General features: G+C 44.3%; 2 protein-coding genes across 2 annotated transcripts; both read left to right on the forward strand.

The window, feature by feature from the left end:
• Positions 1 to 4437: 4437 nt before the first annotated feature.
• On the forward strand, positions 4438 to 5880 carry LOC133625673 (inositol 1,4,5-trisphosphate receptor-interacting protein-like 1). The gene has a single exon (XM_061998829.1). It carries the CDS (start codon positions 4438 to 4440, stop codon positions 5878 to 5880), a length of 1443 nt encoding a protein of 480 aa, XP_061854813.1.
• Positions 5881 to 14950: 9070 nt separating this feature from the next.
• On the forward strand, positions 14951 to 16525 carry LOC133625674 (inositol 1,4,5-trisphosphate receptor-interacting protein-like 1). The gene has a single exon (XM_061998831.1). It carries the CDS (start codon positions 14951 to 14953, stop codon positions 16523 to 16525), a length of 1575 nt encoding a protein of 524 aa, XP_061854815.1.
• The last annotated feature ends 9665 nt before the right edge of the window (positions 16526 to 26190 follow it).

Consider the following 26190-nt stretch of genomic DNA (forward strand, 5'->3'; position numbering starts at 1 on the left):
TCAGACCTCACTAGATAGCTAGCCCTTAAAACTGCAGTCTTGAAATCACATTAGTTTTGGATCATTTTGAAATATCTAGGCCAAAAATAGTTTGTAGCATTCAGTTTTACAGAGCTTAATTTTAAATTTAGTCAGGGATGTTAAGGACAGCAATAAGGCATTCTTCAAGTACATCAGCAGCAGAAGGATGGTGAGGGGGAATGTGGGCCCACTGCTAAACACTGAGGGTGCCCTGGTGACCGATGATGCAGAGAAGGCCGAAGTACTGAATGCCTTCTTTGCTTCAGTCTTTACAGTCAAGGCCGGCCCTCCGGAAGTCCAGTCCAGCAAGGATAACAGGATGGTCAGGACGGCAGAGGACTTGCCCTAGGTGGAAGAGGAAGAGGTTAAAGACTTGGTGGCCAAGTGTAAGGCTCATAAGTCAATGGGTCCTGAAGGGATGCATCCTAGAGTGCTGAGGGAGCTGGCTGATATGATTGCTCTCTCCATCCTTTTTGAACAATCATGGAGGACAGACGAGGTGTCTGAGGACTGGAGAAAGGTCAATGTCACACCAGTCTTCAAAAAAAGCAGGAAGGATATCCCAGGAAACTACAGGCCGGTCAGCCTCACCTCCATCCCTGGAAAGGTGATGGAACAACTCATCCTGAATGTTATCACTGAACACACAAAGGAAAAGACGGTTATCAGGGGGAGCCAACATGGCTTCACCAATGGGAAATCCTGTTTGACCACCCTGACAGCCATCTAGGAGTGCATAACTGACTGGCTAGATGAGGGGAGAGCAGCGGATGTCATCTACCTTGACTTCAGCAAGGCTTTTGACACTGTCTCCTCATCAGAAAGCTCGGGCAATGTGGATTGGATGAGTAGAGGGTGAGGTGGATCGAGAGCTGGCTAAATGACAGAGCCCAGAGGGTGATGGTCAATGGCACAGAATCGAGTTGGAAGTCTGTGGCCAGTGGAGCTCCACAGGGATTGGTTCTGAGGCCAATCTTGGTCAGCATCTTCATCAACAACCTGGAGAAGGGGACTGAGTGTACTCTCAGCAAGTTCCCTGATGACACCAAACTGGGAGGACTGGCTGATTCCCCAGAGGCTGTGCTGCCATTCAGCAGGATCTCGACCGGCTTGAGAGTTGGGCAGAGACAAACCTCGTGAGGTTCAACAAGGACAAGTGCAGAGTCCTGCATCTGGAAAGGAACAACCCCATGCACCACTACAGGCTGGGGGTCGAACTGCTGAAGAGCAGCTCTGCAGAGAGAGACCTGGGAGTGCTGATTGATAATAAGCTAAACATGAGCCAGCAATGTGCCCTCGTGGCCAAGAAGGCCAATGGCATCCTGGGATGCAGCAAGAAAAGTGTGGCCGGCAGGTTGAGGGAAGTAACATTTACATTACATTTTCAAAAGAGACTCCTGGTTTCAACTATTTCAATTTTTATTGTAAATTTTCAGTTCTCTACTACTCAGTTCTGAAAGAGTTGTACCTTAAGAGCTACTACTAACTGCAGTTATTCTTCTGGTCATTTAGCCCTTGCAAAACTGAGTAAAACTCATCCACAAAAAGTGCAGCGTTAGTATGGAAATAGGAAATACTTTACTGGTCTATAATCATTCCAATTTAATTTAGACCACTAGCCAATTCCTAATTGTGTGAAGAATGTGTAAAAATGTAGTTTAAGCAAACAAAGAATATTTTTTTATGAATGAGCTACACACTATGGATTTCCAAGTCATTTGTTTTACTAGTTCACTTATTTCTTTCTGCTTTAGATGACAGCACACCTATGGTAATATATTCATAGTAGAATTCAAACACTTTCCTTCAGCTGTCTTTAACCTTAGGCTTCCCAAAAATACAGGTGTCAGGCTGTCAAACGACATTGTTGAACTAAGCTGCACACATTGGATTGAACGCAGCAATATCTCTGTATAAAGGTATGTCTACGTGAACCTTTTCTTTTCCTTGTCACTGACACAATGCATTGCTTAATAGTGCACCAGCAGCCACAGTAGTGTCCTTCCTCAGAACTAGAAAAAGACTCACGTGAATATTAACTTGCAGTATGTTTACAGTAATTCTGTAATTACTCTCTGGTAATTGTATACTTATAATGTAAGTTGTTTATAAGCAATTTCAAAAATAAACAAGAAGCAGCTTCATTAGTAATGGACTCTCGAGAGTAACTTCATAATGAGACTAAATTTCCTTCATTTAATACGGAGAGGTTGCAGACGTACTCAGATACAGACAGGTGTAAGTGACATCACTATCAGACAGAAACAGTTAAAAATTCAGAAGCATTTTGGAAAGAACCTCAGCATCCTTCGCTAGAACGTCTCTCTATTAATAACAGGGATTAATTATTAACAATGTGCCGTTATTATTATAATAGGCCTCTCAATACGCTTAGTGAGCTGTGGAAAATCTCTCTCCTCTCTTAAAATACAACAATCTGCTTCAAAATACAGCGTTTTTCCAGAAGAAGCCTGTACCCATTCTCCAAGAGGACCTGTTGTGCACAGAGGTTGAGCCTTACAGCGTGTCGTGTTTATAAGAGTGGGAGAGGTCACAGCACAGAAAGATGTAGTCCTCTAGCTCCTATTCAAGTATAATCTGGAGGTCTGGATGCAAATTTATAACCCAAACGATCTTCACCTAATCTGTTAAAAAAAATCCCTAATACTTAGTAGTTTGCCAGCAATCAAGGTAACATTTTCACTGCCAATGGAATCTCAGAGCACCTTTTACAACCAAAGGTCTCCCGTCATCACGGACCACACACTGTCAGACTTTCTGCCCCTGATTATCTCTGTCCATTCCCTGGTACACATCAACCCAATCCTATTTGAACACACCTGCCAAGGCTGCCTGCCAAGGGGACATTCCCCAGGACTCCCACCCACATCTACCTCCGTCACAGTATCTCCTCCAAAGCACTTAGCCCACGCAATTACCTTCCTTACAGTGGGAATTATATGCATTCAAATGCTCAGTTTATCCATCTGATCAATGAGGACACGGAGACATAAAAGCTCAAAGATTTGTCCAATGACAAACAAAGAAACAAAAACAAAAAAATCAGAGTTATGGTGAAGATTAAAATTCCCTGGAAGGACTTTTTTATCTTGTCCCGTTCTAGCTTCCACTTGCCATTGCTTCATCCATATCTCCTGTCATTCACAGATATATCTAGTCTCACTGAATATGAGCCAGCAGTGTGCCCAGGCAGCCCAGAAGGCCAATGGCATCCTGGCTTATATGAGAAACAGCATGACCAGCAGGACCAAGGAAGTGATCGTCCTCCTACGAGGAGGACTGTGTTCAGTTCTGGGCCCCTCACTGCAAGAAGGATATCAAGGTCCTGGACCGTGTACAGAGACAGGCAATGAAGCTGGTGAAGGGTCTGGAGAACAAGTCTTATGAGGAGTGGCTGAAAGAGCTGGGGTTATTTAGACATATAGCTGTGGTGCTGAAGGACATGGTTTAGTGGCGGGCTTAACAGTGTGAGATAAGTGGTTGGACTCAGGGATCTTAAAGCTCTTTTCCAACCAAAGTGATACTATCATAGAATCAGAGAATCAGAGAATCATAGAATGGTAAGGTTGGAAGGGACTTTTAGAGATCATCTAGTCCAACCCTCCTGCAGCAGCAGGTCGACCTAGATACTATGATTCTGTCTGACTCATTCTAAGAAAGTGATGCCACATTTCACACGAAAGTGAGGTCTCTTCCTAGAGGTGTATTGTACAGCAGTATAACCATCTGAGGTCATTAGCTGTCATCCCTTATCCTACCAGCTACAACAAGGTATTCCCTCAACCTTACATGCTGATACGAATCCTGTTTAAAACAAGAGTTGTCCATAGCAACGATATTTAACAATAACCAGTTTGAGGACATGTCACTCTCTTCAGGACTTTTCGTCCTCTGTGCTATGGTTTCCAAATGGAACATCACCAGAGTCTGTGACTCTCACGGTTCCCCAGTTTGTCAGTCTCTGACTACTGAGGAAATGTCAGGATGGGTCAGTCCTTTGGCTGCCTGGGGCAGCTGTGGGCCGTCAAGCCTGCGGAGGGGAGGGCCACGGTTACCCGGTTACCATGAGGCGCTGCGGTGTCTGTGACATCAGAGGCCATGTAATCGTGGGGCAGTCAAAGAGACTCACAGGCAGCACAGGCCCATTACGCTCTGGGACAGTGGTGAGTACACAGGTGGTGGGAGCAGGGGGATCAGGGCAGGAACATGGGCCCCAGGGGTGGGCTCTGCCCTCGCACCCAGGGCCTAGCCGCTAGAAGGGCTGGCACAGGCCTTCTGCCTCCCACCTGCCTTGGCCGCTCTCCCACCAAACCCCATTCCTGGCCCTGTTTTCCACACTGCCAGCTCACTCCCTCCCACACCACTGAGCATCTGAGCCTGAAGGCCACTTGGCTGATGGAGCAGCAGGAGCAGCACAGCTTTGCTTGGAGAGCCCAGTTCTTTGCTGTCTTCCAGCATTCGTATTTCTGGGTCATTGCTGCAGGCCTGGTCCTGCTCTTGGGGCTCTTCTGGTGGCTCAGGAAAAGGAGCCATAAACCAGACAGCAGCGGTGGAGAGGACAACTCCAGCAATGAAAGAGAAGAGGATGAGGAAGAAGAAAGTGACGATGATCCTGAAGCTGCGTGGAATCTGGACACACTTTTTGCAGATTGCTTCCAGTTGCCACTGGCCAACCTGACCTATGACAGAAAGATAGTAGAGAACATGGTGGAGGAACTCTTTGGTATATTCCAAGAGCGCTTGGCAAACAGCTTCTTCCCAGTGTTGCAGCCATTCATCATCTTGGACAGTGCCTCCGAAGGCTGGAACCCACACAAAGATGATACTGCTTTCCGTGTGCTTGTGCCTCTGAAGGCCCCCTATGGGCATGTCTTCTACCTGCCAGAGGAGCCCCACGTCAAGGTCATGCTGATATGCACGTGCAACAGAAATCAGCTGGGGGAGAACATGCTGTGCTTCCTCCATGATCCTGAGGATGATCTGAGGAGGAATAAGAGCTATAGCCTCCTCACCACCCTCTGCACAGACCTCTACCTGGATGTGCAGGAAACTGCCCTCTGGTTCCAGAAGCTTGTGAAATCAGCCTGGGAGGAGTTGTCTCATCCACATCTCTACCAGATGCAGCTGGAATCCTCTACACGCTCCTGTAAGATGAAGCTGACAAATGCCTCCCAGATAAATTTATTTGTTGAGTTCATCTTTGGGGTGCAGGAAGGTGACTCAGAAATCTTCTTGACCAGCGAGACCTTACCAAATTCCCTCTACAGCTCAAGAACGACATGGCTTCCTAGCTGTGATGTGGCAGAGGCGAAGTTCTTCTTGCTTGTGGCCAAGAACGCCCCCCATGACAGCATCCACCTCTCCTGCCTGCATCTCTGCACTTGCATTCTGGAGGGAACTGTCTTTTCCACCGATGTCATGAAGACAGTTATAATGCACCTCCTGACTTTCATACCCCTGTCAAAGTGGTGCAAGAGGTATTTCCTGTGCCGTCTAGACGATGTGCTGGGGTACCTGCACTGGTGCCTGAAGGAGAAGCGCCTCAATCACTTCTTCTTTGGCAATGAGAAGGTGCCCAAGGAGATCATCTTGCCCCCTGGCTTCCGAGAGGCTGAACCACTCAACCTCTTCCAGCAGCTGGTGGAGGACAGTGCTGCCCATGAATTGGCACTGAGTGGCTTTGGTAAGCTGAAAGACAACATCACAAGACTGCTGGCTGACAGAATGAAAGAAGTGTCCAGGCGGAGCTGTGTTGGTGAGGCTCACTTCAGAGAGGTTAATGAAGGACTGTCTCTTGTGGGAGGGGGCTCCTGTGGGAGGGCGAAGCCTGAACAATAGACCCCAAACCAAATTTGACCTCCAGATTAACTTCTTATCCAAACATTATCTAAAATTGCTATCTGATCATTAGTGAAATATGTAGGATTATTAGTGAAACGTGTAACTTAGACAGAATGTAACTATTAGTGAAGATAGATGTTACAAGATGTTACTCCTTTCTTTGTCTAGAGGCATGAAACTTGCTGGCCTTGTGTGAAAGTGACGTAGTAATGATTAGGCACATCACCTTTCTTCTTCTTTCTGCTGCTTTAAACAAAACTTGCTGTATTATTTCACTTGTTATCTTATTGCTTTAAACATAAATAAAAATAAGCCTATTTCCTTTTGACTTGATGTCTGTGTCCTTTGTGCTGACCCCGTCCATTAGCACAATAGAGGGACACCACACCGGAGCAGGGAAGGAATGTGAGGAGTCCTCCTGCCCTGAGCAGGAAGGAGCATGTAGTGGGTTTGCAGAGCAAGGTTTTGGTAGCACGGGCACTGTGGGGGTGGCTTCTGTGAGCAGCTGCTAAGACGCTTTCCCTCTATCTGATGGGGCCCATGTCTCCCTTGGAGGGCCCTCTCAGTCCTCCTCCTGAGAGGAAGCAGTGGCAGAGGCAATGTGTGATCAACTGACCATAAGCCCCATTCACCATCCCCCTGTGCTGCTGGGGTGGAAGAGGTAGAGAACCAGGAAGACCGGAGAAGTAAGGGGAAGGTGTTTTAAGATTTAGTTGTTATTTCTCATTACCTTTCTTTGTTCTGATTATCAATACATTAATTTTCTTCAAGTGGAGTTTGGTTTTAATTGCTGAGTGATCTCCCAATCGTTATCTCAACCCATGAGCTTTCTGTTAGGTATCTTCTCTCCCCTGTCCAGCTGAGGAGGGGCAGTGACTGAGCAGCTTTGGCAGGCACACGGTAACTACAGCCAGGGTCAATCCACCACACCAGAGTCCCAGAGAGATTTAGCAGCCCCTCTGATTTCCCACCTTAACCAATGGGAGTAGACAGTAGCAACCTCATACAGCAGCTCCAGTCATTGAATGATGAGACACCATCATCAAACCAAATCCAAGAAAGATTCAAGTCCACCTGGAACAAAAGGAGACAGACTTAGTTGAACTTGGTCATAAACAGAGACTACCAGCCCAGAATCACTCCCCATCTAAAGACGTGCAGTATGGTAAAAGGAGACGTGTTGCCTCAACTTTACAGAAAGGTTAAGAATATTCCCCAGGTCACACGAGGAGCCTGTGGAACAGCACAGAAGTCAAACCAAACCTCAGACCATTTTCAGTCTTAACCCCCAGATCATCATTTGTCTCCTTGGCAAAGGCTCAGCTGGACAGACCCAAAATCATTCACAAGCTCTAAATGGAAAAGAGAAAATAACTTTCAGTCCCAACAATATTGTCCCTACTTAGCTAATCTAATGAGTATTGATTTTTTTCCTCACTCACTCCAAAGCAGATGAGAGCAGCACAAGTTTGGTATTTTGTTGAATTCTTTGAATCCAATCTGTGTTACTGATGCTGTCACCATACTGTGAGGACTGATTATCCATGTGCTATCTAAAGTCAGAGAGGTGCTTGCACCTAAAAGGTATTTAATTGAGTGGATAAGAGCCCACTATGCTTCCAGATCCACCTGACTCTCTTCCTTCTGAAGATATTTCACATGCTTTCCATCCAAAGTATCTATTTCATGTATATTTTCCCCTTTCACTAGTAATTTTCTCCCAGATCATTATTATTCCTTCATCTTCTCAATGTTTGGTGACAGGTCAAACACCATCAAATTGGTCTTTACTGAGAAACACAGCTTCTTTGTCTCTCATTGTCCTAACCTCCAAAACTGTCTTCTGAATATGAGATAATTAAACTACCTTTACTCTTTGACCTCTATAGGTGTTTGCATTTGTAACCAAATCTTTATCTTCTTTTTCATTGTCACTCCTTTCTAAGTAACGATCTTCTGATGTTCACGATCATCAACTGCTGGGTATACTCATGTAGAACATTTCTGCTGGCAGATAACCATAAGCATTTTTTCTTTATTACCTTAAGTCCTATTAGTTTTCTATTTCTTTCAAATCTCAGCCCTCTATTGCGTTGCAGCTTCTGCAATGAAATCAGCAGCATATGCAAGATGGTTTTGCATCAACTGGTCAACTTTTCTAATACACTCACCAAACGGTGCCCTGTCTTCACCCAGTGGGAGAGCTATGAGATACATAGCTGGATCTTCCTAACAGTTTTGTTAAGGATTTCAAATTCTTGCGATTTTTGAGTGCAGATGATACATTGCCACATGCTTCTTTAAATCTCAAAAGAAGAAAAAAAGCCCACATTTTTACAATCTTCCGCTTTATTCAGTGGAAGAAATGTGTGTAACAAAAACAGAGCAAGACTAAAGGAACAATCAAGAATACACTAGACAATGTCATTTGAATTCTTTGTGCAACGTTACCCTACATATCTGAGTGTTATCCCTGGATTTTTAGTCCTCTTCTTGATCTTCCCCTATATATAGCTGTAAATGCTTATCATCGGCATTGACATCCTCTTCCTTTCAAGGGTTACAAATTCAAGTCTTCCCATTTTCAGTTTAGTCCTTCATCAAGTACCCACAATCGACTGACCCTGATTTTTTTGGTCAGACGTAGACAGGAAATAAGTATTAAACAAATCCTCGGCCCAAGCAAGAAGTGAATATAAATTTGTCATCTCTGTCCTAGAAGAAAAACCTTCATTGTTCTGTACTTCATACAGAATCTTTCCCAATTAAACTTTGTCAGTTGGCTGTTGTATTTCATTGCTCTTGATCAACTTTTTAACTTTCCTCAGAATCTATATCTAAGAATTCACATTTAAACCACCTCTGCTACACACGCTGTAAAACCTTTGCGGACACATCTTTAGAAATAAAAAGCTTCTAGAGTACTGGTCATCAAGCATAAAGCATCCTCAAAGAATCTGCAAAAATAAACACAAGTATATGAGAAATCACGCATTACTTTTTTAGTATTGTAGGCCAGCATTCATCTCTCCTTCTCCTTGATGCCTCAGATTCCCTGTTAAACACTTTCATTCTTTCACTGTACATTTTCCAAATGTGGTCCATGATGGTTTCTGTGATCTGGGTAATCAAAGTAGATTTAAGATCAAACTGGTTTTCTTTCTGTTGCCTCACAATTATTGCAGCAAAAACATATGCCTTCTACAACTCATGATACCTGAAAATATCTTCCACTTCTTACTATCTTACGTTCAGCATCATTCTGCTTCACTGGAGTGTTCTCAGTTTAAATATATTCAAAAAATGTGTATTAGTCTTTCTTTCCTAATCTCCATTCTTTTTTAACTTAAAGCTCTATTACGATAATATTTATAACTACAAGTCTTATCTATATAAGGAGATACTACTCAATGGGAATGCTCTGCTTCATTTGTTGGCTCTAGCTGGGCATAGTTTGGAAGACAGGCGGAAGCAATGGAAAATATAAAAACACTTTCTTTTGTGAGCAAGAAGGAAAAAAGGCTTTGCCATGATTCCATTTAATTTTGTTGGAATTTCTGCAGAAAACAGACCACCTATCATTCTTCCAGACACACTCCCAGACGACAACAGATAGTCCTATGTCCAATGCAGTATAGAATGTAATGTGAAAATAAGTATATTAAAGAAAAATAGTAGAACATATGCACAGTTTCTGAGCATCTGTTCAACACCACAGTTTGCTGCTTCTAGTCATGGTTTAGGCCCAGCCAGTAACACCATCAGCTCTTCATTCCCTCCTACCCCTCACCTCAGTGAGATGGGCAGAATTATAAGAAAAAGGTAATAAACCCATGGACTGAGATAAGGACAGTTTAGTAGCACAACATAAAGAGAAAATAAATAATAACAAGACAAATAAAAGAATACACAAAGTGAGTGATGCACAATGCAATCTCCCACCACCTGGAACCCAATGACCAGCCCATTCCCTCTCCACCCTTGGCCAGCTCCCCCAGTTTATATGCTGAGCATGATGTCGTATGGTATGGAATATTCCCTTGGCTATGATTGAGTCAGTTGTCTTGACTGTGTCTCTTTCCAGCTTCTTTCCAGCTTCTAACCCTATCCTAGACAAATCCAAGACATCTGTATATTACAGAAATAAACTTGGAAGTACAAGCGTATATGCCACCTTCAGTAATGAGGTTGTTATGAACATGGTTAATATTTTTTTCTGTGACTCAGATAAATATATTGAAGATCCTACTTTCCTCTCTAAGTCGACTACTGGAGTCTGTTTTGCCCAGAACTGTAATTGGCAGGGAGTCCTCCCTGCCCTTGTCTTAATCCACAACAACCTTGCTTATCTTTTTACTCCCATTTTGCTGGGGCCTCCGCCATCCTAATGGGGGTGGGGGTGAATGGGGGCACCGAGCGAGAGACTGTTGTGGTGCTGCTGTGATAGCTGGGCCAAACCACGACAGATGGGATAAGTTTTGTGAACCACAGGTAACAGTCAGACTCAAGGAGTTACGAAAACATGGTGAATAATTTTTTCTGTGACTCAGATAAATATATTGAAGATCACTTGGGTTAGCACGTCATGTAGTCATTATCACCACATCACTGCATGGTCAGACCTCACTAGATAGCTAGCCCTTAAAACTGCAGTCTTGAAATCACATTAGTTTTGGATCATTTTGAAATATCTAGGCCAAAAATAGTTTGTAGCATTCAGTTTTACAGAGCTTAATTTTAAATTTAGTCAGGGATGTTAAGGACAGCAATAAGGCATTCTTCAAGTACATCAGCAGCAGAAGGATGGTGAGGGGGAATGTGGGCCCACTGCTAAACACTGAGGGTGCCCTGGTGACCGATGATGCAGAGAAGGCCGAAGTACTGAATGCCTTCTTTGCTTCAGTCTTTACAGTCAAGGCCGGCCCTCCGGAAGTCCAGTCCAGCAAGGATAACAGGATGGTCAGGACGGCAGAGGACTTGCCCTAGGTGGAAGAGGAAGAGGTTAAAGACTTGGTGGCCAAGTGTAAGGCTCATAAGTCAATGGGTCCTGAAGGGATGCATCCTAGAGTGCTGAGGGAGCTGGCTGATATGATTGCTCTCTCCATCCTTTTTGAACAATCATGGAGGACAGACGAGGTGTCTGAGGACTGGAGAAAGGTCAATGTCACACCAGTCTTCAAAAAAAGCAGGAAGGATATCCCAGGAAACTACAGGCCGGTCAGCCTCACCTCCATCCCTGGAAAGGTGATGGAACAACTCATCCTGAATGTTATCACTGAACACACAAAGGAAAAGACGGTTATCAGGGGGAGCCAACATGGCTTCACCAATGGGAAATCCTGTTTGACCACCCTGACAGCCATCTAGGAGTGCATAACTGACTGGCTAGATGAGGGGAGAGCAGCGGATGTCATCTACCTTGACTTCAGCAAGGCTTTTGACACTGTCTCCTCATCAGAAAGCTCGGGCAATGTGGATTGGATGAGTAGAGGGTGAGGTGGATCGAGAGCTGGCTAAATGACAGAGCCCAGAGGGTGATGGTCAATGGCACAGAATCGAGTTGGAAGTCTGTGGCCAGTGGAGCTCCACAGGGATTGGTTCTGAGGCCAATCTTGGTCAGCATCTTCATCAACAACCTGGAGAAGGGGACTGAGTGTACTCTCAGCAAGTTCCCTGATGACACCAAACTGGGAGGACTGGCTGATTCCCCAGAGGCTGTGCTGCCATTCAGCAGGATCTCGACCGGCTTGAGAGTTGGGCAGAGACAAACCTCGTGAGGTTCAACAAGGACAAGTGCAGAGTCCTGCATCTGGAAAGGAACAACCCCATGCACCACTACAGGCTGGGGGTCGAACTGCTGAAGAGCAGCTCTGCAGAGAGAGACCTGGGAGTGCTGATTGATAATAAGCTAAACATGAGCCAGCAATGTGCCCTCGTGGCCAAGAAGGCCAATGGCATCCTGGGATGCAGCAAGAAAAGTGTGGCCGGCAGGTTGAGGGAAGTAACATTTACATTACATTTTCAAAAGAGACTCCTGGTTTCAACTATTTCAATTTTTATTGTAAATTTTCAGTTCTCTACTACTCAGTTCTGAAAGAGTTGTACCTTAAGAGCTACTACTAACTGCAGTTATTCTTCTGGTCATTTAGCCCTTGCAAAACTGAGTAAAACTCATCCACAAAAAGTGCAGCGTTAGTATGGAAATAGGAAATACTTTACTGGTCTATAATCATTCCAATTTAATTTAGACCACTAGCCAATTCCTAATTGTGTGAAGAATGTGTAAAAATGTAGTTTAAGCAAACAAAGAATATTTTTTTATGAATGAGCTACACACTATGGATTTCCAAGTCATTTGTTTTACTAGTTCACTTATTTCTTTCTGCTTTAGATGACAGCACACCTATGGTAATATATTCATAGTAGAATTCAAACACTTTCCTTCAGCTGTCTTTAACCTTAGGCTTCCCAAAAATACAGGTGTCAGGCTGTCAAACGACATTGTTGAACTAAGCTGCACACATTGGATTGAACGCAGCAATATCTCTGTATAAAGGTATGTCTACGTGAACCTTTTCTTTTCCTTGTCACTGACACAATGCATTGCTTAATAGTGCACCAGCAGCCACAGTAGTGTCCTTCCTCAGAACTAGAAAAAGACTCACGTGAATATTAACTTGCAGTATGTTTACAGTAATTCTGTAATTACTCTCTGGTAATTGTATACTTATAATGTAAGTTGTTTATAAGCAATTTCAAAAATAAACAAGAAGCAGCTTCATTAGTAATGGACTCTCGAGAGTAACTTCATAATGAGACTAAATTTCCTTCATTTAATACGGAGAGGTTGCAGACGTACTCAGATACAGACAGGTGTAAGTGACATCACTATCAGACAGAAACAGTTAAAAATTCAGAAGCATTTTGGAAAGAACCTCAGCATCCTTCGCTAGAACGTCTCTCTATTAATAACAGGGATTAATTATTAACAATGTGCCGTTATTATTATAATAGGCCTCTCAATACGCTTAGTGAGCTGTGGAAAATCTCTCTCCTCTCTTAAAATACAACAATCTGCTTCAAAATACAGTGTTTTTCCAGAAGAAGCCTGTACCCATTCTCCAAGAGGACCTGTTGTGCACAGAGGTTGAGCCTTACAGCGTGTCGGGTTTATAAGAGTGGGAGAGGTCACAGCACAGAAAGATGTAGTCCTCTAGCTCCTATTCAAGTATAATCTGGAGGTCTGGATGCAAATTTATAACCCAAACGATCTTCACCTAATCTGTTAAAAAAAATCCCTAATACTTAGTAGTTTGCCAGCAACCAAGGTAACATTTTCACTGCCAATGGAATCTCAGAGCACCTTTTACAACCAAAGGTCTCCCGTCATCACGGACCACACACTGTCGGACTTTCTGCCCCTGATTATCTCTGTCCATTCCCTGGTACACATCAACCCAATCCTATTTGAACACACCTGCCAAGGCTGCCTGCCAAGGGGACATTCCCCAGGACTCCCACCCACATCTACCTCCGTCACAGTATCTCCTCCAAAGCACTTAGCCCACGCAATTACCTTCCTTACAGTGGGAATTATATGCATTCAAATGCTCAGTTTATCCATCTGATCAATGAGGACACGGAGACATAAAAGCTCAAAGATTTGTCCAATGACAAACAAAGAAACAAAAACAAAAAAAATCAGAGTTATGGTGAAGATTAAAATTCCCTGGAAGGACATTTTTATCTTGTCCCATTCCAGCTTCCACTTGCCATTGCTTCATCCATATCTCCTGTCATTCACAGATATATCTAGTCTCACTGAATATGAGCCAGCAGTGTGCCCAGGCAGCCCAGAAGGCCAATGGCATCCTGGCTTATATGAGAAACAGCATGACCAGCAGGACCAAGGAAGTGATCGTCCTCCTACGAGGAGGACTGTGTTCAGTTCTGGGCCCCTCACTGCAAGAAGGACATCAAGGTGCTGGACCGTGTACAGAGACAGGCAATGAAGCTGGTGAAGGGTCTGGAGAAGAAGTCTTATGAGGAGTGGCTGAAAGAGCTGGGGTTATTTAGACATATAGCTGTGGTGCTGAAGGACATGGTTTAGTGGCGGGCTTAACAGTGTGAGATAAGTGGTTGGACTCAGGGATCTTAAAGCTCTTTTCCAACCAAAGTGATACTATCAGAGAATCAGAGAATCAGAGAATCAGAGAATCATAGAATGGTAAGGTTGGAAGGGACTTTTAGAGATCATCTAGTCCAACCCTCCTGCAGCAGCAGGTCGACCTAGATACTATGATTCTGTCTGACTCATTCTAAGAAAGTGATGCCACATTTCACACGAAAGTGAGGTCTCTTCCTAGAGGTGTATTGTACAGCAGTATAACCATCTGAGGTCATTAGCTGTCATCCCTTATCCTACCAGCTACAACAAGGTATTCCCTCAACCTTACATGCTGATACGAATCCTGTTTAAAACAAGAGTTGTCCATAGCAACGATATTTAACAATAACCAGTTTGAGGACATGTCACTCTCTTCAGGACTTTTCGTCCTCTGTGCTATGGTTTCCAAATAGAACATCACCAGAGTCTGTGACTCTCACGGTTCCCCAGTTTGTCAGTCTCTGACTACTGAGGAAATGTCAGGATGGGTCAGTCCTTTGGCTGCCTGGGGCAGCTGTGGGCCGTCAAGCCTGCGGAGGGGAGGGCCACGGTTACCCGGTTACCATGAGGGGCTGCGGTGTCTGTGACATCAGAGGCCATGTAATCGTGGGGCAAAGAGACTCACAGGCAGCACAGGCCCATTACGCTCTGGGACAGTGGTGAGTACACAGGTGGTGGGAGCAGGGGGATCAGGGCAGGAACATGGGCCCCAGGGGTGGGCTCTGCCCTCGCACCCAGGGCCTAGCCGCTAGAAGGGCTGGCACAGGCCTTCTGCCTCCCACCTGCCTTGGCTGCTCTCCCACCAAACCCCATTCCTGGCCCTGTTTTCCACACTGCCAGCTCCTTCCCTCCCACCTCACTGAACCCATTCTTTCCCTCCTCCTGTAGGACGTGGAGCTCATGTGCTGCTTCGCGACTGTTTTATCATTCCTCATCCTGGCACCACAAAAGGTCAGCGATGGGCTGGATGAAGTCACACGTGAGCGCTTCAAGCAGCGTAAGGAGCATCTGAGCCTGAAGGCCACTTGGCTGATGGAGCAGCAGGAGCAGCACAGCTTTGCTTGGAGAGCCCAGTTCTTTGCTGTCTTCCAGCATTCGTATTTCTGGGTCATTGCTGCAGTCCTGGTCCTGCTCTTGGGGCTCTTCTGGTGGCTCAGGAAAAGGAGCCATAAACCAGACAGCAGCGGTGGAGAGGACAACTCCAGCAATGAAAGAGAAGAGGATGAAGAAGAAGAAAGTGAAGAGGGTCCTGAAGCTGCGTGGAATCTGGACACACTTTTTGCAGATTGCTTCCAGTTGCCACTGGCCAACCTGACCTGTGACAGAAAGATAGTAGAGAACATGGTGGAGAAACTCTTTGGTATATTCCAAGAGCGCTTGGCAAACAGCTTCTTCCCAGTGTTGCAGCCATTCATCATCTTGGACAGTGCCTCCGAAGGCTGGAACCCACACAAAGATGATACTGCTTTCCGTGTGCTTGTGCCTCTGAAGGCCCCCTATGGGCATGCCTTCTACCTGCCAGAGGAGCCCCACGTCAAGGTCATGCTGATATGCACGTGCAACAGAAATCAGCTGGGGGAGAACATGTTGTGCTTCCTCCATGATCCTGAGGATGATTTGAGGAGGAATAAGAGCTATAGCCTCCTCACCACCCTCTGCACAGACCTCTACCTAGATGTGCAGGAAACTGCCCTCTGGTTCCAGAAGCTTGTGAAATCAGCCTGGGAGGAGTTGTCTCATCCACATCTCTACCAGATGCAGCTGGAATCCTCTACACGCTCCTGTAAGATGAAGCTGACAAATGCCTCCCAGATAAATTTATTTGTTGAGTTCATCTTTGGGGTGCAGGAAGGTGACTCAGAAATATTCTTGACCAGCGAGACCTTACCAAATTCCCTCTACAGCTCAAGAACGACATGGCTTCCTAGCTGTGATGTGGCAGAGGCGAAGTTCTTCTTGCTTGTGGCCAAGAACGCCCCCCATGACAGCATCCACCTCTCCTGCCTCCATCTCTGCACTTGCATTCTGGAGGGAACTGTCTTTTCCACCGATGTCATGAAGACAGTTATAATGCACCTCCTGACTTTCATACCCCTGTCAAAGTGGTGCAAGAGGTATTTCCTGTGCCGTCTAGACGATGTGCTGGGGTACCTGCACTGGTGCCTGAAGGAGAAGCGCCTCAATCACTTCTTCTTTGGCAATGAGAAGGTGCCCAAGGAGATCATCTTGCCCCCTGGCTTCCGAGAGGCTGAACCACTCAACCTCTTCCAGCAGCTGGTGGAGGACAGTGCTGCCCATGAATTGGCACTGAGTGGCTTTGGTAAGCTGAAAGACAACATCACAAGACTGCTGGCTGACAGAATGAAAGAAGTGTCCAGGCGGAGCTGTGTTGGTGAGGCTCACTTCAGAGAGGTTAATGAAGGACTGTCTCTTGTGGGAGGGGGCTCCTGTGGGAGGGCGAAGCCTGAACAATAGACCCCAAACCAAATTTGACCTCCAGATTAACTTCTTATCCAAACATTATCTAAAATTGCTATCTGATCATTAGTGAAATATGTAGGATTATTAGTGAAACGTGTAACTTAGACAGAATGTAACTATTAGTGAAGATAGATGTTACAAGATGTTACTCCTTTCTTTGTCTAGAGGCATGAAACTTGCTGGCCTTGTGTGAAAGTGACATAGTAATGATTAGGCACATCACCTTTCTTCTTCTTTCTGCTGCTTTAAACAAAACTTGCTGTATTATTTCACTTGTTATCTTATTGCTTTAAACATAAATAAAAATAAGCCTATTTCCTTTTGACTTGATGTCTGTGTCCTTTGTGCTGACCCCGTCCATTAGCACAATAGAGGGACACCACACTGGAGCAGGGAAGGAATGTGAGGAGTCCTCCTGCCCTGAGCAGGAAGGAGCATGTAGTGGGTTTGCAGAGCAAGGTTTTGGTAGCACGGGCACTGTGGGGGTGGCTTCTGTGAGCAGCTGCTAAGACGCTTTCCCTCTATCTGATGGGGCCCATGTCTCCCTTGGAGGGCCCTCTCAGTCCTCCTCCTGAGAGGAAGCAGTGGCAGAGGCAATGTGTGATCAACTGACCATAAGCCCCATTCACCATCCCCCTGTGCTGCTGGGGTGGAAGAGGTAGAGAACCAGGAAGACCGGAGAAGTAAGGGGAAGGTGTTTTAAGATTTAGTTGTTATTTCTCATTACCTTTCTTTGTTCTGATTATCAATACATTAATTTTCTTCAAGTGGAGTTTGGTTTTAATTGCTGAGTGATCTCCCAATCGTTATCTCAACCCATGAGCTTTCTGTTAGGTATCTTCTCTCCCCTGTCCAGCTGAGGAGGGGCAGTGACTGAGCAGCTTTGGCAGGCACACGGTAACTACAGCCAGGGTCAATCCACCACACCAGAGTCCCAGAGAGATTTAGCAGCCCCTCTGATTTCCCACCTTAACCAATGGGAGTAGACAGTAGCAACCTCATACAGCAGCTCCAGTCATTGAATGATGAGACACCATCATCAAACCAAATCCAAGAAAGATTCAAGTCCACCTGGAACAAAAGGAGACAGACTTAGTTGAACTTGGTCATAAACAGAGACTACCAGCCCAGAATCACTCCCCATCTAAAGACGTGCAGTATGGTAAAAGGAGACGTGTTGCCTCAACTTTACAGAAAGGTTAAGAATATTCCCCAGGTCACACGAGGAGCCTGTGGAACAGCACAGAAGTCAAACCAAACCTCAGACCATTTTCAGTCTTAACCCCCAGATCATCATTTGTCTCCTTGGCAAAGGCTCAGCTGGACAGACCCAAAATCATTCACAAGCTCTAAATGGAAAAGAGAAAATAACTTTCAGTCCCAACAATATTGTCCCTACTTAGCTAATCTAATGAGTATTGATTTTTTTCCTCACTCACTCCAAAGCAGATGAGAGCAGCACAAGTTTGGTATTTTGTTGAATTCTTTGAATCCAATCTGTGTTACTGATGCTGTCACCATACTGTGAGGACTGATTATCCATGTGCTATCTAAAGTCAGAGAGGTGCTTGCATACCATTTTATTTGGGACCAGTGGGAACTGTAGGTTATCCAGAAAGTTTTAATTTCTCTTCATTTTTCCATTGTTGACAAAGCTCTCCCATGTGATGGGTCACATCTCACAAAAAACAAGCTGTTCTCAGAGCAAGAGAACAGATGATGTCTTGTTCTCCTGCAGATTTATCCCTTTTCTAGACAAGTGTAAAAACCCTGCTTCCACTTCTGGCACAGTTCCATCCCTCCACAAAAAAATATCCCATGAATTGCCTTGTAAAGCTCTTTCCCTGACATTTTACACAGAAGGAGCTCAAGTGTTCATACACAATCTCCATCTGAAGTTTTCCACCCATGAGAGAGAAAAACAGAAAGCATAGCTAGGGGCACAATTAGTCTATGTACCATTTATTCCTTCTCATGGGTATATCTTCCTTAATTCAGATGCAATGGGCACTCAAGCATTTGCCCACAGTCTCACCAGTTGTCTACGCTGGTTACAAAGATGAGACATCTTGATTGCGATGACAAATGAAGTAGTAATTTGTCAACTATCAATATTTCTTTACAGGTTTGTATTAAGCAAAAAGCCCCAGAGTTTGCAGTCAGGACAGTCACAAGGCATCATTCCAAGCTTCATAGCTGTAAGGCTGAAGGTAGAAGCAAACCCTGGCCCAGGCTGCCCAAGGGAGGGTGTAGAGTATCCTTCTCTGGAGGTTTCCAAACCCACCTGTACACATTGCCATGGCCTCTTGATCGAGGGGAACCTACTTTAGCAGGGGATTAGACTGGATGATCTCTAGAGGCCCCTTCCAACCCCCACCATGCTGGGATTCTGTGAAACTTTGGAGATGATTACGATCTTTAGAATTCCTTGCCTTTAAAGCCATTCCATTGGAAAATCCATTCTGCCTGCTTACACAAATTAGAATCATTCAGGGCTTTCTGCTTTAGTTCAGCTTTGGTTTTATGCTGCCAAATTGAGGACATCTAGTCTTGATGTCAAGATTGCAAGTGACACAGGATTACAAACCAAGTAGGTGTATCTGTATGCCTACAACACGCACATCCATGTGGTATTCCCCATGTACCAGCCACACACACTGTCTCCCTACAAAAATCTTCCTCCAAATCAGGTACAGCAGTACACATATCTCTTGAAATGCGTGCTAGTCTGTTCCTCACTTCCAGTCAAGGGTACAATTATTTGATTAAGTTGGGACTGTGCCATGCTCAACAGCCTATGATCAGTAGAGACACCTTGTAGAAACTGACTCGGATCAACACAACCATATCCCAGGAGCAGAGGGGTGCTGGATGGCTGCAGTTATATCCTGTGCACCCCTGGTGGTCTTTATTCGTTTAGCCCACACTTCTGAAGTATTTCTAACCAGTGGAATATTTCTGTAGGCAATAACTGAAAGCTGTGGGGCCTACTGGAAAGTCAAGTAAAGCCTATATGAATTTCCAGTGGTGATTTTTACTGGTCTCTGCTATATTTACTTGGGAATTCAGAAATAAGTAGATGCTTACTGCTTCATTCAAAAAATATGTGTCTGGCAAGCACCAGTAGAGACCATTTGAACATTTACAGGCAGCAAGAGAAGACCAAACTACTCTAAATACACATTATTTTCATCTTATCCAATATGTCAGTCCAACCCACAGACACTGCACAATGTTTAGCATCAGGGGAGCTGCATTACTCCTTTAGAGCTGCCACATTTCAAACACCAAGCATGAAATTGGTGCACATTCCCACAGCAAGAAGGCCAGGGATGATCCTGCATTGCTGAAGTGACATGCAAAGCACTTCAGTTCCAGATTCACAAGGGCAGCAGAGAACTGGACAGCAAACACTGAACTACATGTATAAATGAGGACAAATAGAAGCACATACACTGAACCCATTCCTGTAGATCACACTTGCGTGCTCACCTTCTGAGAAAAACCATTGAAAGACTGTAGCCTCAGTTCTTAAGCATTTTGGTTTTGGCAACGGGGCAAGGTTTAGTTGGAGACCTGTATCTAGTGGAGCCCCTCAGGGGTCGGTGCTGGGACAAATACTGTTTAGTATATTCATTAATGACCGTGATGAAAAACCAAGGGCACTGTCAGCAAGTTTGCTGATGATACTAAACTAGCAGGAGTGGCTGACACACCAGAAGGCTGTGCTGCCATTCAATAAGACATGGACATGCTGGAGAGTTGAGTGGGGAGCAATCTAATGAAATTCAACAAGGGCAAGCGTAGAGTCTTGCATCTGGGAAAGAATAACCCCATGTACAGGTTGGGGAATGAACTCTTAGAGAGTAGTGTAGGGAAAAGGGACCTGGTGGGCAGCAGGATGAGCATGATTGAGCAATCTGCCCTCGTGGCCAAGAAGGCCAATGGCATCCCAGAGTGTATTAGAAATGCTGTGGGCAGTAGATCAAGAGAGGTTCTTCTCCCCCTCTGCTCTGCCCTCGTGAGACCACATCTGGAATATTGTGTCCAGTTCAGTTCAAGAAGGACAGGAAGCTGCTGGAGAGAGTTCAGTGCAGGGCCACAAAGATGATGAAGGGAGTGGGTCATCTTCCTTATGATGAAAGGCTGAGGGAGCTGGGGCTCTTTATCTTGGAGGAGACTGAGGGGTGATCTCATTAATGTTTATAAATATGTAAAGGGTGTATTGTCAGGAGGATGGAGCCAGGCTGTTCTCTGTGATGTCCAATGGGTACAAGTTGGAACATAAGAGGTTCAAAGAATCACAAGGAAAAACTTCTTCACTGTGAGGGTGATGGAGCACTGGAACAGGCTGCCCAGATGTGTTTTTGAGTCTCCTTTTCTGGGGACATTCAAAATGCACCTGGACAAGTTCCTGTGTGACCTATTCTAGGTGGTACTGCTCTGGCAGGAGGGTTGGACTGGATAATCTTTTGAGGTCCCTTCCTACCCTTAAGAGTCTGTGATTGTGTGATTGTCACCCACACCATTACAAGCTGGCAATGCACTTTTCTTCAGATTAACCCTATTTTGCTTAGATGGTGTCATAGTTTGACATGACAGCTGTTTCTGGTAAGGTGGAAGGGGCTGTAAAGATGGCTCCTGTAAGAAGCTGCTCGCAACTCTCCCAAGCTCTGAGCCAGACCCACTTCTGGGGCTGAGCCAATTAGACGCCTCCACGATCACTTTTTAAGAAGAAGCCGGAAGAGGAGGTTTCTTCCTCCATCTTCTTCCTTTTTCTGCCCCTTCTTTTTCTTCTGGCCAGTGGTGGTGCAAGGAGTAGGAACAGTGAGAGAAACAACCATGCAGACTCCAAGGTCAGTGATGAAAGAGAGGAGGAGGTGTGCTGGAGCAGAGACTCCCCTGCATTCTATGGAGAGAACTGGTGAAGCTGAGATTTATTTTCATTCCTTTAAAGACCCCGCAGCAGTGGTAGAGACTCATTTTGATAATGAGCCCACATCAGGGGCAGAGACTCATTTTGCTAAAGCTGACCCCAGACCAGGGGCAGCGATTCACTTCATTAAAGGCCCCGAGCCAGGGACAGTGACTATGGCCAAAGGAGGCCTTGTCCCGTGCGGTGGGACCCAACCACTTCACTGCAGACCCTGAGCCAAGGGCAGTGATTTTCTTCTTTAAAACTATGGCTGGAAGAGGCCATGTCCCGAAGAAGAGACCTTTTATCACTATGGCTGGAGCAGGCCGTGTCCAGAGTAAGGGATCCAATATCCACAGCTGTAACTGTGGGGAGGAACCCACGACAAAGCAGCTCATTAAACTTATGCCCAGAAGAGGCCTTGTCCCGAGAGAGGGACCCTGCAACTGCAGAAACTGCAACCGTGGTGAAGAATCCACGTCAGAGATACTCACCAAGGACCATGTCCTGTGTGAGGGAGCCTGTATCGGCAGAAGCCGCAGCTGTTGGGAAGAACCCACACCAGAGAAGTTCATTGAGGACTGTGTCCTGGGGGAGGAACCCCGTGTTGGAGCAGGGGAAGAATGCCAGGAGTCGTCCTTGTCTGAGAAGACAGAAGCGGCAGAGCCCATCTGTCAGAGACTGACCACATCCCCCACTCCCTGCCCCCCTGAGCCGTTGAGGGGGGAGAAGGTAGAGATATCGGGAGCAGTGAGCTGGGCCCGGGAAGAAAGGAGGGATGGGGGAGGGAGATCTTAAAGTGCTGGTTGTAATTTTCTCACCATCCTGCTCCCTTGTTGCTTTTATTCCGTTCTCTTTCTTGTAGAATAAACTTTCCTGCTTTCCTCTCTAAGTTGAGTACTGGAGTCTGTTTTGCCCAGAACTGTAATTGGCAGCGAGTCCTCCCTGCCTTTGTCTTAATCTGCAACAACTTTGCTTATCTTTTTACTCCCATTTCGCTGGGGCCTCCGCCATCCTAATGGGGCTGGGGGTGAATGGGAGTACCAAGCAAGAGACTGTTGGATTCAAATCCCACGTTTGGAGTCCTGAGTGAAACTCCTAGCATGGAGATTTTCCCTGCTGCAGCTGACAGGGCAGCAAGCTCCCTGCCTGCAAACAAGATCATATGTGTGTGTGTAAATATATATATATATACACACATATATAACACAAGATGTGTAAACCAAACAACTTGCTGTGATCATCTGAGAACTGCTGTGACTGGTGCAACAACAGTCACTGTTGGGTTGCTTAGCTGTGCTGAGCCATTGGCTGGCTGTGTGGTGGCTGCAATGAGACACAGTCAAGATAAATCACAGCAGCTTGTAGATCTGTTTTCCACATCCAGTCCAGCCAGGCTGCAGAGATCTGACACACACCTTAGGCACAGTTTGATATGGTGCAGGTTTGGGCAGAAAAAGCAGTTTGTAGTGTTTCCGTTCTTTCTCTTCCTGGAGATGTATACATTTATTCCGACTACTTCCTCTCTTCAGCTGCAACACACTGGTGGGCCTGTTTTGTTAATTACATCACTAAACTGACCAGGATTAAAACAGTACCAAGTCCAAGCAGAACTGATTGTGGGTTGATGCCTTCTCCATCTTCTACCATTCTATCCAAAGGGATGGATACAACTCTATGCACCAATACAGGCTGGGGATTGACCTGCTGGAGAGCAGCTCCAGGAGAGAGACCTATTATCAAACACTTAAGATAATAATCTGTCTTGGGCTGTTTTATTATATAAGCAGTAAGACAGAAAATATTTGAGCTTGGAGTTTGGACAGAGAAAAGTGTGAACAAGGCTATGTGTACTGGGCCATTGCTCTGTCAACAGCATGCTATCTAACCAAGTAATTTTACTGTCTCAAAAAATGCGATGAATCATCTAGACATGTGAAACATCTGTGTTGTAAAAACAAATTAATCTTCTTAAGTAGCTTTTGAATTATCGCATGGGAGAGTTAAGTGCCAATCCTCATTCCTGATAATGCCACAGAACAGGATACATTGTCCTCTATGATACATAACCAGGTAGTTATGATTGCTAAAATTCAAAAGAATAGCAATAAATAATGAACCAGATGCTTATTTTAGACATTAGAGGATTCAAGAAGACAATTCTTCCTTCCACATGTCCCCTCTGCATTCACTGTATTACTGTGCTCAGGAGCAGTGCTTAGGACACAACTGAAGTAAGTAGGCACGAACTTGCAGTCAGAAAGTTACCTATGACTTTTGACTACTTTATACTCACAAGCAAACACACCAATGTTACAGATCTGTTTCTTACATAGACCTATATATATCAGCAAGGGACTCTGCATTTGAATCAGATGAAGTAGTATCACTGAACACACAAGTTTCATTATCATATGTAGGCCTCTTTGTATAGATGGCAAATGTGTGTAATTATCAACATTTAACAACATCATAGCTTTTTCATTTATATGCTTTCTAATTCATGTTGCTGAAGAGCTAAATACAGTGTTCAATAAAGGGAATAGAAATTAAATCCTATTGCTTACATAGCTTACTATCATACCAGTTCTAAATCCCCAAGTTTGACACTGAAATCTTGCTTGTCTTAAATCACTCCTCTCAACATTTCTGTTCCTCAAATATTTGCATGCTAATACTCTCTGGAGGAAGCACAAAGCATTGCAAGATGGATTAGTTTACAATCAATGAGTCACTTTTTCCACTGTTTACTGAGTCCTAGTCAAGCTTCCCATAGAAAAAAAAAAAAAAAGTGGCAAGTCACAAACAAAAACACATTTCAAGAAAAATAATGTTAATAGATTGGTCAAACGTCTTCACTGAAGAGACACTGAATCCTGAGACTGAGACTGTTTACCCAAGGTGAGACAACTCTGAAAAGGACATGCTAAAATATACAAAATCAATCACCAACTATGAAAAGGGGAAATCAACACCTTCTGTGACCTTTGTCTGAACATTCATGAGCAGAAAGACAATCAAATATGTACACAAATTTCACAGGAATTCTTCTCTTCCATCTTGCATAACTAAACTGCAGACATTTTAACCAATAGATCTGTGTTAGAATGTGATTTTGGAAAGAGATTAGTCATCTGTAAAGATAATAAAAGTATCCACAGATACAAGAATAAACACTTCTAAACTTTTTTTTTTTTTAAAAAAAAAACCAAAAAACTACACTCACTTGGTCTTTGGGAGTTAGGTTTGTATCCCATATGACATTCAGGAACCAAAATCCCATTAAATAAATATTATTGGTAAAGTAACAGCTTATATTTAGAAATTGAAGTCAAGTGAGATAAGGCAAGTACTTTATTAGTAAGGGTCCTGATTATTAACAAAACTTCATCAAGGGTACAGTGGAGTCTCCATTAGTAGAATTGGGGGGGATTGTTTTGCTTTTTTTATTGTTGCTTTTGTTTTCCTCCTAAAATATTCTAGTCTCTGACAGCCCCCAGACTCAAAGAAAGAATTAAGTCATGGAAATCCTCTGTATTCTACAAGAGGTCAGACTTGAGGATCACAATAGTCCCATCTCTCTTTAAAAAAATCTATGAATATGTAAGATTTGACCTGAAAAATGACTTCTCCATTTGATGAGGATTTCACTCAAAGAGAAATATATATGTAAAAAATGGACTGACTGAAGCCTATATAACGCAAGACACCTGGCTCCTGACATTTCACTTTCCTTTGACCTCTGATATAACTGTGGATAAATCCTTTAGCCTTTCTGTATTCTTAGTTTGCACAACCGTAAAATATAAACGTGTTCCCATAGCATAGTCTGTTGAGCTGCTTAATTGGTAAATATTTGTAAAGGGAATCTAAATCCTCGGATTAAAGAGGGGAGAGACATGCAAATGATTATTAAATGCAGGTGTTCACAGCTCTATAGTAGCTGAGGATCTTAACCTCCCTTGTACATCTTAACGTCATAGAAATAAATGTTAACTGTAATTTTAAAAGTACTAAGAACAAGCATGATAGGCTGTTCCCAGGTAATTTATCCTTCTTGGCCCCAGCTGACAGGGATGAATTTTCTATATCTTCATAAATCACCTTAATGTAGTCACTCAGGCAATGTGTAATAAGACTTGTATATGTGTAAGTTTGCAGGGCCGCAAGATTTGCAATTCAGTTTTGTAATATCAGCTGTTTCTTTTCATGTTTATTCCAAAGGCCTTGGCAACCATTTGCACAAAAGATCACACGTATCTATCTGTGTGATACTGCATTGCCTAATAAGGAATTTGTTTTCTCAACATTCAGGCAAAAGGCCTCTGAGGCATAGTAATGTGCTGCATTGCATCTGAAGAAGGCCTGGACATCCACATAGGCTAACAGAGATATGCTGAATGTACAGCTATTGCTTGGCCTGAGGGTCACAAGTGCCATGTGTATATTCACTTGTGGGCCTCTTCAGCATACCTGGAGCTGACAGCCATAGTCAGCTAACACCCTTGGGGAAGGAGGATCTATCTAGCCCTGTGTTCCATAGAGAACAACGGTGAAGAAGTGTCTTAACATTAACTTTCAAGCCCTTACAACCATAACCACTAGGTAATGGGAATTAATACTACATAATCACTAGTGTTAATTGTGTTTCCAGAAGTTTTTTACAGACTCTATCAATCTTGTTTCTATTAATATTACATTCCATGACTGTAGCTGAACCATAAGGAAATAATCAACACTCCAG

This window comes from Colius striatus, chromosome 6 (genome assembly GCF_028858725.1).
Source record: "Colius striatus isolate bColStr4 chromosome 6, bColStr4.1.hap1, whole genome shotgun sequence".
In the NCBI taxonomy this organism is placed as follows: Eukaryota; Metazoa; Chordata; class Aves; order Coliiformes; family Coliidae; genus Colius; species Colius striatus.

Coding starts and splice junctions, on each gene's coding strand:
- LOC133625673 (XM_061998829.1), top strand. CDS start 4,438: ATGGAGCAGCAGGAGCAGCACAGCTTTGCTTGGAGAGCCCAGTTCTTT.
- LOC133625674 (XM_061998831.1), top strand. CDS start 14,951: ATGTGCTGCTTCGCGACTGTTTTATCATTCCTCATCCTGGCACCACAA.